Genomic DNA, 12,517 nt, shown 5'->3' with positions numbered 1-12,517 from the left:
TTCATTCCACAAGAATTACGTCATGGTACGATCACACTTTGAAATTACGCTCGACTGAACGCTTCCAGCCACGAAGCTATTACGGTGTGTGTTCATACAGTAACACGATTTCATAAAACAAACGCTAGCCTTCAACTCTACAAGAACAGTACACGTATTGTTTAGAAGAACTCTATATGCAACAACACGTGACTTTATATCATTCGTCCACCGTCCACATTCTAGTAGTAGTACGTCATTTAGCCTAAGATAAACTCTAGACACAACATCCGTTGTATTACCGTGACTTCCACAAGTGTCCTCATCAGGCAACTTGCATTCAGGGGTATCCATAACGTATGGATTCTTGCACAGAAACAAGAAACTGGGAAATTTCTTCTTTGGAGTCAGTGCAAAAATTTTAACATGTTTCATACAATCTGTAATTTACAATATCTGATTCTATATTCTTTCGAGAAAAAAACAGCGTTTATTTCGTTCATCACAGAAATTGCAGAAATAGGAGCAAATTTAGTAAGTCACTACAGTTTTTACGGATTTCTAATCGCGGGTATTTAAATATATTCCGTACGGCTGCCTTTACCGGAATTTAAATGCCCGTAGGATAATCGTTAATGTCCTGTTTGTGCCCATTTTTTGAAACAATACTGTATTAGACTGCCCAGTAATTAGCATAACAAATGATCAACAGAAATCTGGATGATGTGATAGTCAACAAGTCTGCAGGAAGTAGTTTTTATTACCTAGACTTCTACAATGTCAGCTGATGCACATAAAAAATATACTGCATATGGCAGATGGTTATGAATGAAATGAATGAAGTACACATGCAGATGTTGGGTTTCTAAAAAATTAAACTTTCTAAGTATGTAGTCACAAAAAGATAGAAAGATTTAAGTCAGATGCTCATTAATGAATCTGATGTTTCTTTCTACAAAACGAACTTATAGTTGATTTCAATCTTTCATCTCTTTCATACTGCATCATCATCATCAAACACTGTAATTGTACCAATGTTAAACAATTAATACAGAAGGAAAACTTGACCCTTCTTATGAATTCTTTTATGGGCAAACTACAAGTGCAGATGCTATTTCTGGACAAGAAAAATGCAACAAGTATCTGTAAAAAAAATTACCTTTCTGGCCATAATAAGGCCACTAGAGCGATGCATAACCTTCATCACGACACCCCCATTGCCTGTGCCCAGCTCTCCAAGTTTTTCAAAGTCATCATCACTTAATTCACCAATCTTCTCTTTTTGGCACAGGAAGAATTCCATGCGTTTGCGTTGTGTATCATCCATTTGAAGCTCTTCCAGTCTCACCTGAAGTGCTTCAATACTCGTCTTTGCCACTAAAGTACCTCGCCTAAAATAGAAGTACTTCCTATTTAATGTTTGGAGTCTACAGATAATTCTAGAAATATCAAAAAAAGCAGACCTGTGAAAATGCAGTCTTCACTAAAAATATCAGAGACACAATCAGCTGTACTAATATGAAACACTCCTCCTCCAGTAGTTATGAAGATGTACTTAGAAGACAGGAAAAAAAAATCTAAGAGATATTATAGACTTCTGGGTTTCATAGCTCACAATCTAAATTTTCAGTCTCTGAGAAAACCTCAAATCTCATAAACATCTATTTATTCAAGACATGAGAAGTATAGACCCTAGGTACTGAAAGAAATTGGAAAACATAGAAATATTCATGTAAAAATGTTGCTGTAAACTGAAGTGAAATAAAAGGAAAAGAATTCAAGGGACTGCAAAAATTGTAGTAAAAAGTTGTAATAAAACCAATTTTACAAAGACTCTATGTAAATATATACAGAATGTAAATGGTAACTTGCTTTTTGTATAAAATTTGGAATAGTTTCTTTTCCCAAAACTGTATTTACAAAGAATACCTCTCTAAGAGTGTTACAAACTTTGCAAAAATGCTGTTGCAGTTGTTACTGGTGTTGAATGATCAAGTCAATGAGAATGAAATTGGCAGGGCACATAGCATGAATTGGGGAGAATGGTAATGCTTACAGGATATTGGTGGGAAAGCCAGAAAGAAACAGACCACTTGGAAGACCAGGACATAGATGGGAGGGTAATATTAAAATTAATCTTAGAGAGATATGATGAGGTGGTATGAACTTGATCGATCTGGCTCAGGACAGGGACCACTGGAGGGCTCCTGCGAACACAGCTGGGAGCCTTCAGGTTCCAAGAAATGTTGGAAAATTCTTGAGTGACTAAGCATATGGCAACTTCTCAAGGCTTTAGTTCCATAGTTAGTTAAGTAGTTAGTTACTAAGTTACAATTACTAATTATTTTCTCTAATTTATGTCACGTTAGAATCTTGGGAGGCTTCTATTTCCAAAAATATGATCTGGGTTGTTCTGCTACGTAGTTAGGTAGATGACCATTGACATTTCTGAAGAATGTACTGCAGCCATCTTCAAGGTCAAAGAATATGCCATGGAAGCAACCAGCAGCAATAAGAAGGTAACAAGCAGAGTGAACTACATGTAGAAAATCAGGCCTGATACAAGCCACAAAGGAACTCCAAGGCAGATAATGGTAAAGCCCATCCACTCTATGAACCATGCTATGTCACATTTCATGTAGGCCATTTTACAAAAGATACATCTGGTGTAAAAGCATTTGAATTTCTCATCGGCATGTGAATACCAGAAGTGTGCTGCATGCTGCTATGTAGCAAAGTCACAAGACAATATCGGGCCTCCAAAATGCTTCACTGATACAGACTGTACTGAATGACTAAAATGAATAGCACACTTGTTTCCTTCATTCAGTGGTCTACCCACTGGCCCCACCAAGAAGGCCAATGGGCAAAAATCAAAGCTATTATACCATTGCTCTATCACAAGCTGCATGTTTCTACCTCAATGGAACACCCTGTAAAGCTAAGATTGTAGGCTGTAATTTAAACCTGTCCTCTGGTCTGTGCATGAGTAGTATGGAAAGGAGCAATGGGGCTAGGGGTGCAGCCGCATCATGGAATGGGGCGTGAAGTACTGAAACTTTGGTCCTAATACAATCCACACACACACACACACGCCACAGCCCTTATTTTGGTTACTGGACTCGGCCAAATCAAATGTAAATTCTTTTCTGAAGGGCCTGGAAAAATAAAAAAATGATCGGCCCCAAAAATAAACTCATTTTTCTTACGGTACATTTCGTAACTTTACGTGTAAAGCTAAAAAAATCAGGACGTTTATTAAGCTCAGTTACTCTAAGAAATTCGAGATCTGTTTCTTATTTGTACATGTAATATTTCCATCTGTTGTCTACCAACACAGAAACGTTATATCAGACTCCTGATATCTTTACTTACTCTGGCACCACTGGAGCTTCTACATGTACAAGTACTGGTGAGACAGGGTTTACCGAGCCGGGTGGCAAAGTTAAATTTAATTTGTTCTTGGACATGTTAAATGCAAACGACCAAACCGCCAGACTATAGTTCAATCTACATCCACAAATACAAACGAAGACTACATTCCATTGACACACCAAATAGCTCGAACAAAGCTTCAACGCACGTTCGAATTGCACTATGCGTATTGAACGCACTCCTGTCAGCAGTACCAACGGCAGATAAGTTCCCTGGGGCAGCCAGGCGCCGGCAGCCACTTTCAACTTAATTTACACATTACGGATTATTTGCACACACGTATTACTAACTGCAGCTAGACTGTTTACAGATTACTAGTCAAACATAGGCTTCGAACTACAATAAAAGTCTTCAATACTTTGATATTTAAATATTTAACACATTAATATTTTAACTTTATTTAGAAAATACGTACAATCTTAAGTCACCTTACACAAAAGAAGCATTACATAAAGCTTTCTTGCATGCATCCTGCTGTGTATCGTGGGACTAGTCAACACAACAAATATTTCAAAATAAAACAATATAATTGTTTGCATTGGTGACCCCGACAATACAAGAATAGTGGACAGCGGTCGAATAGAAGACCTTATGCAAAAGAACGTAATGCAGATACTGAATTTATAACGCGAACCACGTACCAGACGAGAATACCAAGACCAAAATGACTCAAACCAACACGATTCCGGTATTACAAGGAGCCCAGTACGAACAGAGACATCAAGAATTGACGTGCTTCTTCCGCCATTTTGGGCCGATAGACCAGCAGTTTGGTTCGCTCAAGGCGAAGAACAGTTCAATTTGGGCTGCATCGGTAGGATCAGTAGCGAGCAGACCAAGTTCTGCTACGTGGTCTCGCAATTGGACCAACATTACGCCTCGGAAGTAGATGCATCATCACTTCTCCGCCGAAATGCAACCCATACATGACACTTAGAACCGAACTGGTGATACGGCTAAACCCCTCGAAAGAGCATCGCATCCACGGGCTCCTTACACTAGAAGACATGGGCGACAGCAAACCATCCCAGTTTCTAATACACTTCAGAAGCCTCGCCCCAGACATGCCATACGACTTACTTCGCAACATGGGGTCCAACCGACTACCTTCCCATACAAGGGACGTCCTAGCAGGCCAAGCAAAGGACGACTTGGGACACCACAGCCCGCTGCGCTGATCGCTTTATACAAACCGCAACCCATCAGACACTCGCGAGTGTAACGCCACCCCCCGAGAAGAATAATACTAACAATAATTAATTCTGTAACACCTTGAACGTTGTATTGATACGTAACACTGAACTAGAACTGTAAACTTCAAAGTCAAAGTCACATTGTGACTGACGGTCAGTCAGCAAGTCTCGGTGTCGAGCCCCGTCTGGGGCTTATGACCAGATATTTATTACCTTCAACAGTTACGGTCTTGTTTCTGTGGGGCGCCCTCTCTGACGAGAGGATGGGTCAAGTCAAAGTCAAAGTTACATTGCGACTGATGGTCAGTCAGTAAGTCTTGGTTCGAGTCCTATCTGGGGCTCATGTCCAGATATTAATTATTACTGTTTGACAGTTACGGTCTTATTTTTGTGGGGCGCCCTCTCTGACGAGAGGACGGGTCTGTCTTTTGCATATGCTGCTGGCCCTTGTCAGCGCGGTCTTTCTCGGGTCTGAGTTCCTTGGGACTCGCGACCATAGTTTACTGTCTCAAATTTGAGACCTCCCTTTTCGTCACCTCCTACAACTAACAGGGTCACGGTGGAGGTCACTCAATGTATCTTCTTATATAACTTTTGTTAACAGAAGATGGAAGGTGTACGTGTGAAATTAAATCTAGGATTGCCATGGCAAAAGCTGCATTTAGCAAGAAGAAGAATCTTTTACCAGCAAATTGGACTTAAATTTGAGAAAGAAACTAGTGAAATGCTACATTTGGAGCATTGCTTTGTATGGGGCTGAAACTTGGGACACTTAGGGCAGTAGATCAGAAACACCTGAAATGTGGTGTTGGAGAAGGTTGGAGAAGATCAGTTGGACCGATTATGTGAGAAATGAAGAAGTGTTATTTAGAGTCAGTGAGCAGAGGAATATCCTACATGAAATAAGAAAACGGAAGGATAATTGGATTGGTCATATCTTACACGGTAACTGCCTTCTAAAAGAAGTTATTGAAGGAAAGATAGAGGGGCGGATATAGGTGATCAGAAGACGAAGAAGAAGACGTAAGAAGATGCTGGATGACCTTGGGGACAGAAGAGGATATTTTCATTTGAAGGAGAAAGCTCTAGATCGCATCAAGTGGATGAACTGTTTTGGAAGAGACTGTGGACCTGTCGTCTTGACAGATTACAGATGAATGAATGAATATAACCTAGAGTCAGACCTATAGAAAATATGACACTGTCCGTATTGTCTCAGGCTTTGCCTAGCACCGGCTGTTTAATTAGTCGTTGCTAGGCAGCGAATGGTTTCTAGCTTACGATTGGCTAGCACACGATCCACTGTGAATTGTACCCCAACTTCTTCTCCAGTTTCTGAGTAAATTATTGGTTTAAACTCTGTATGAAGAAGATAACAGTGATATCCTACAATGATTATTACAATCAGTTGTATTGCCCTTCTTGTAAATTGGTACAATAATAGACACCTTCCACTGCTAAGGCAATTCTTCCTTCTTCCTTCTTCCAAATAGAATTACTGAGTTTATGAACACGCGATTTATAACTTTTCAACTTTGCAATAGCATTTTCAACCTCAAATATACTAGGTTCAGGTACCAATGGCTCAGCTGTGTGTATTTCCATCTGCCTGGCATCACTAACCCTATGCACATTCAGTGGCTGAGAGAAGTAGTAAAGGTAAAGCTATCCCTTGACAGGCTGTGGAGGTCCATAAGACTGTGAAACATTGAGGCGCCCACATTTTCTAGATACTTGGTTCACAGATGGTGGTGAGGTCATCAACTTCATGTGCTGGCCACCCTTAACCTCCCCAGGTATATTCCTGGTACTCATTTCTGTTAGAGGCTGAGTCAACCCCAGGGCCAATGTGGCTGAAAGGATTAGGCCAATAGAAAAAAAAAAGCCAATGACCTCATTGGGAATTGAACCTGCGACCTTCTGGCTCGTAGCGTAGTGCCTCAATCAATCTACTATGGCAGGCATGTCCAACTTCAAACAGGTTCTGATCGACTTTTTAGTGTCAAAACTGCCAGTGATCTTCCACCCCCTCCTATCGTTGTACCTCACTTTAAGCAAAAATATTGGTAAAAATAACACAACACATGATGTTTGTTGTACAAGTAACATACATTGAAAGTACAGACTACTTTAATACGTATTTTCCCTTCAAAATCTGAATATAAGCATATTATATTACAAATTAATTTACATGCTTTTCATGTATAATTATAGGCCTATGAGATCAACAAAAAATCGTCCCGTGACTGACACATTGGACATGCCTGTACTATGGTACTGTGTACCCTGAGAGATGTAATTCTTCCACTTATTCAAAAAGTTGCTGGAATCTGAAGCAGATCACCATTCTCTTCCTTTACTAAGCAAGGAGTTGTTAGCCCCATGCCCAACTCCCAATCTGGAGGAAACCCCCTTGCTGGGTAATACTATCTGATACATTTGCTTCCCTCCATATCTGCAAGTCAAGGATTCACCATGCTGTGATGAGAAGGGACTCAATATGGCACCACATCCTGTGCATACTAATGCCTTTTCTTGATTTAAAACACTGGAGAATGCTGGAATTTTTAATCCTTCCTCAAAATGGGGTTTTCTTTATCACTGCTCCATCAGTTGGTACAACAGCTGGTCTTTCCTGGTAAAACCACTCTTAAAGAGTGCAGATTTCAAATCTCTGCATTTCTTTCATTCATTTTTATGCAGGCTGTCTTCAATCATATGTAACAGCTGGACCATACTTTCTCTTTGTTCTTCAGTATCATACACACAACAGTGTAGAAGTTAATCCATGCTGCCCCCCCCCCCAATTTTGCTTTCTAATGAGCCACTGACTCAACACTTACATTATTTCAAGTTTTGCATTCAAAGTCTCTTTTCAGCTCACTGCTACAGCTTGGATGAACTTAAGCGAGAACACAAACATAATTCCTTAAGAGGAAGTTCAGATGCCACAATGTATTGTACATTTCTCAGTGCATAAAGCTGTGGGGGTTAGGCTGGTTGCAGATTATACTGTAAACATTCTCCTAGACAAGAGTCGAACAGAGGGGGGGAGGAAAGGGAGGGTTAATGGGACCTTTTGATATTTATAGCCGTGAAATACCTCAGAGAAAAACTGCAAGTTTAACTGGTGCAGAAAGCTGCAGGAAAAGTGGCAGCCAGTTAGGTCAGATCATGTAATGAGGATGCAAGAAACATTTTGATTCATGCATCAGTTGTTCATATATGTAATGTTATGAAAGTGAGCATTCCTTTGGTACTTGTTGCTATAGTGAAGTCCCTGTTGTAACCAATACTCTTACTGTGGTTAGCCTGTAAGAGCCAACAGCATTAATTTTCTTTCAACTCTCTGGACTCCTACTTACATATCAGAGCATCTCTGCAACGGGAGGCCAGCCTACCATTTAAATAGTGATACAGATACCACACTGTTCTTTTAAGTTCTGCTATTTCTTCATGCTTTGTTTTTTCTTTCTATACAGAGGTATAACAATATCAAAATGAAAGTTAAGACATGCTTGCTGACAGGTCAACACAGGGACATTCTATGTGAAATGCGAGTCTGTGATTGGCTAGTACTATAACCCAGACCACATACGCTCACAGGCAATTCCATAATGATTTACTGCCCTGTTACATATCAAATGCCCAAAACCTGTGATTATAAAATAATGAAAAGCACAATAAAAAAAAAAAAAAAGTGTTTAATGCATAATAAATAAATGTATATCATTTTTACACAACACCTTTATTGGCATTTCTTTGAATTTTCAATACTCTGAACAATTATTCGGACTTCTATGTCTAATCTCTCATCATTTTTTCCTTCTGCCGTGCCAGTTTCTTCTTTGACACCTTTTTCTTTGTAGGTTCCTCTTCTGTGGCTTTTGTAACCACCTCCTCCTTTTCTGTCAGAACTACCTCAATGTGACATGGAGAACTCATATATGCTGTAAAGAACATTTTATGAGTATTAATGAAGTATAAATTAATATATATGAAACAAAGACAATACAATTTTAAAAACTTTCAAGTCAAATTACAGCTTTAATATTATAATTTAATACCCTGTTGATGTCAAGAGCATGCCCCACACTTGTCTCCACTGGTGCATAACAGCAATTTTTGGTTTCGAAAGCTAACATCTTGAAATGCAACGCTGCAAATTCAAGCACTCCAAGTTTCAGAAATAATGCAATTCTACTATATGATAGGTTAGATTCAAACCAAAGCAACCACACCATACTGGGCCTAATATAAATTTGGTTGGCTGGTACCTGCCACAATCTTTTTGCACGTATGAACCTGAGTTCAAAATCGTGAATCTCAAAATTTGTCTAAAATAATGCATTACCAGCACAAAAGAAAGCAATATTACATTATATGAGTACACTAATGGCTTAATTAAGAGCCAGAAGTACAGTGTCTGACAAAAAAATGGCGAGGTTTCATGAGTCTGTCTCTAAATATACAAAAGGCATCAAACTGAATTCTACACATGTAAATTTCTCCAATCACACAGTTTCACAAGCGACCACAAATGGAATACATATTTTGTTTTATCATTTTCAAAATATATCTTACATTTCTTCTACACCTAATTTCAGTATTAACCCATACATTTCAGAAACAGGGTTATCTCCATTATACTTCACAGCCATACATTTTCAAACTCCTGTGATGAAAAATGAATATACTTTTTAATATTTAGAAATTTGGTGTCCATTTTCTCATAAACTACTTGAGTCATATTTACCATACCAAGCCCAAATATAAGGATTAAATATTTACAGAATTAAACACTATAAAACTTACGATTTATTCTTCCATGGGCTCTGTAAGTCCTCCTCCTGAGACAAGGTGCCCGATTCACTTGGATGTGCTCAATAACCAAGCGATCAACATCTAATCCCTTGCCATCTGCATTTGATTCTGCATTCTTCAACAGCTGCAGCAAGAATTCAGCAGATTTCTTGGGCCAACGGCCTTGTGTTGTTTTCCACTGTTTGGCCTACAGAGGCAACATATATATGAATTACAGTGCTGTAATTATGTAATGGTATGTTATGGCGTGTCGAAGTCTGTAACTGCTAATTAAGTTGCAGGCCCAAAATTATTAGACTACTGTATTTGAAGTATATAAGCTCTAGACATAGGGAGATAGCCCCATTCTTACATTCAGAACATTATTTAAGGTCATACTTGCTAGGCGAACAGGATGTAGCCATCTGCACTTTTCCTGGAAATTTTGTTAAGTCTGACACGACGGCAGAGCTTTGGAAATTGATACCAGACATCTCAGTCGAGCAATAAATGTTAGGAAGGAATGCCAGCTACACATGCTATGAGCAGAGGGCATTTGATGTAAGAGTCAAAATCATGTAGCAACTTTTGTTGATTGGCAATGAAAATTTCTGTCAACTCTTAAGTTTTAAACTATACCAATAAGGAAGGTGTATGGGAGGCTCTTTAGAGAGAAGCTGAGGGTTCTGAATACCTGACTGCATCAGAGCAGGGGAAGTTCCGCAACAGATTCTGAGTCTGACTTCCAAAACATGTGAAGACAAAACATGCTCCTCAGAAATTCTAAATTAATGTATCAGAAGCATGTTTATACTAAATCATTACAAGATTATGGTGCAAATTTTGACCATAAATTGAACCTAAATTGCCACAGTGTGTTTAACACTATTAAAGTGGAACTGCAATTCATAAAAAAACTACAAATGAAAGATACACATAACCTCATATTTAATCTAATCAAAAAACATATTCCACATAATAATAAACCACTCACTAACCCACCAACCCACCTTCCCACATCACCTAAAAAGAGTAAAAAAAGAAAAAGAAAACCTACCCCATCCCTCTCCCCCACTCTCCCATACACTATTCCTGTCTTTACTTAGCACAAACCTGTTCATTCTCATTAACGTAACCAGACACATCACAACATCAGCAGCAACTAAGTCACGCCACAACACGCAATTACATAAATTAATAATATATATGCACCAAGTAGTCATAATTCCAATTTACATTACATTAACATCACTTGGAACCCACTTTTCCAAAAACAGCACAATAAACAAACTCCACACAATAAGCCACATGCCCATGTTGCTGCCACTATTGGTGAAGGATATGCAAATAGTGAAAGCAAAGTATGTAAAAGTCCATACAGCAATAGAGAGCTTCTATGCTTAGTTATATTGCATTCAACAGCATTGGACCAATTATAAACATCCTGGGGCTAATTCCTATCTTATCTCTGTGCAAATGCACTTACCTGTGCACATCGTCCAACACCTCCATTGAATCGTCGAAATGGAACACATTCTTTATGCTCAATGACATTTTTCAAATACCGCACAGCACGTCTTAACGCCATTCTTCTCAGGGTCATTGCTGTTTCCCTGGTATTCTACAATAAAACAGCAGTGTAAACATAAAACTAGAGATCCCTATCCCGAAGTTCAAGCTTCGAGAAACACATCAATTATATTTCAAATAGCACAAAAAGGGAAGTCTCAAATCTGAAACAGTAAAATATGGTCTAGAGTCCCAAGGGACTCAGACCCGAGAAAAAACTGCACTGACAAGGGCCAGCAACATATACAAAAGGCAGACGCATCCTCTCGTCAGAGATGGCGCCCCACAGATACAAGACCATAAATACCAAACACTAATAAATATCTGGTCATGAGCCCCAGCCGGGGCTCGACACAAAGACTTACTAACTGACTGACTGTCAGTCGCAATGTGACTTGGACTTGGTATTACACAGTATACAGGCGTGACCCTTTAACAGGTAACCAATACGAACATTATTAAATCGCAAATTATGGTGGGTGGATGAGCAATATAACTTAGAATGGCTGTTGCATCTAGTACCTATTGACAAAGCTGTATTCCGATGTACCTAAATCATTGTCATGATTTTTTTTTCTATTTTATCAAAATTTAATTATTTTCTCCAAAATAATGTAATCAACTATCTCCACACACAAAAAAAAGTGTGGGCACACTGAATACGCCGAACTGATTTCCAAAATACGACTGATTTCCTGGGCATTACCCACCAGAGAATCTGAAAATTCAACAACTTCAAGGCCTACTTTTCAGTTGCTGTATCTTCTTATCGTGATATTTTGGTGCTTCTAATGTTGCTGAAATTGCTTTTGGCAGATTATAACATTTTCCAGTTATGTACATAATCTTTAGATTACCTTGAAATGTACTCGAAGATTTGACCCACGGGCCTTACACGACTTCGTAGCATTATCAGGCTCATGAGAATACCGGCCCATCTTTACTCTAAACAGAAAGAATATCACAAGTTAGCAAGAGTTTCGGAAAACACGGTTAAGTCTGCCTACATATGTAGTTCTTTCACCAAAACTTTAGAACAAAATTATGGAAGAGAACTTCTATATGTTGAAATAATTATAACACAAGAAGAAAAGCGATCTTTAAAAACCCGATGGGCTACGATTTATATAAATATGTACATACGAACAAGATTCCAATACTTCAACAACCGGAAAGACCACGAATACGATCGTATTGACTGGCAACGTATCCGTCGTGATGTCACGATGGCATCAATGCAACCTCTATATTCAACTGTAAGTATGTTGCTACAAAATGGCCGCCGCCAGTGCCGAGGCTATGGTCGGTAAGAAGTTGCGCTATCATAGCACCATCCTATGCGTGATGCTCATCATCCGGTATCACAAGTTCACACGAATAGCAGCACATAATTTTGCAAACCTGATCTCTTATACAGCAGAAACATACCACATACCACCTGTCTCTACTGCAGCACCTATGTACTTCAGTATTTGTACACTCTCAGGAACTTCATCAAGAGTTTCCTTGCCATGACTTGTGGAGGAATTTGGTGAAAA

At 39.0% G+C, this 12,517-nt stretch overlaps 2 protein-coding genes across 6 annotated transcripts in view; both read right to left on the bottom strand.

Moving 5' to 3' along the window:
• Positions 1-3,533, bottom strand: part of LOC111874579 (dual specificity mitogen-activated protein kinase kinase dSOR1) — a 41,123-nt gene extending 37,590 nt beyond the window's left edge. For all 5 annotated transcript variants that reach the window (XR_002844598.2, XR_002844601.2, XM_023870391.2 and 2 more), the window contains exons 1-2: positions 3,355-3,533; positions 1,139-1,370 (exon numbers count right to left, since the gene is read on the bottom strand). Coding sequence is in view for 3 of the 5 variants with exons in the window: in XM_023870391.2 (XP_023726159.1) it covers positions 1,139-1,370; positions 3,355-3,449 (327 nt within the window). In the remaining 2 variants the exon portion in view is untranslated. The remainder of the gene's footprint in view (positions 1-1,138; positions 1,371-3,354) is intronic.
• Positions 3,534-8,336: 4,803 nt separating this feature from the next.
• LOC111874183 (60S ribosomal protein L17) lies at positions 8,337-12,215 on the bottom strand. Its single transcript, XM_023869510.2, has 5 exons — positions 12,123-12,215; positions 11,837-11,924; positions 10,897-11,031; positions 9,423-9,618; positions 8,337-8,557 (listed from the first exon to the last, which is right to left on the bottom strand). The coding sequence occupies exons 2-5, from the start codon at positions 11,915-11,917 to the stop codon at positions 8,412-8,414; spliced, it is 558 nt and encodes a 185-aa protein (XP_023725278.1). The 5' UTR covers positions 11,918-11,924; positions 12,123-12,215; the 3' UTR covers positions 8,337-8,411.
• Between the last annotated feature and the right edge of the window lie 302 nt (positions 12,216-12,517).

This window comes from Cryptotermes secundus, unplaced genomic scaffold (assembly GCF_002891405.2).
Source record: "Cryptotermes secundus unplaced genomic scaffold, Csec_1.0 scaffold314, whole genome shotgun sequence".
NCBI lineage: Eukaryota > Metazoa > Arthropoda > Insecta > Blattodea > Kalotermitidae > Cryptotermes > Cryptotermes secundus.
This window is presented reverse-complemented; position numbering and strand designations above follow the sequence as displayed.

What these genes read in the sequence shown, in the direction of transcription:
- LOC111874183 (XM_023869510.2), bottom strand. Translation starts at nt 11,917, where the DNA reads ATGGGCCGGTATTCTCATGAGCCTGATAATGCTACGAAGTCGTGTAAG. An exon ending in ATCTTCGAGTACATTTCAAG is followed by an intron (nt 11,032 to 11,836) that starts GTAATCTAAAGA and finishes GTTTTATTGTAG; the next exon opens with AATACCAGGGAAACAGCAAT. An exon ending in GTGTTGGACGATGTGCACAG is followed by an intron (nt 9,619 to 10,896) that starts GTAAGTGCATTT and finishes TTGCCTCTGTAG; the next exon opens with GCCAAACAGTGGAAAACAAC.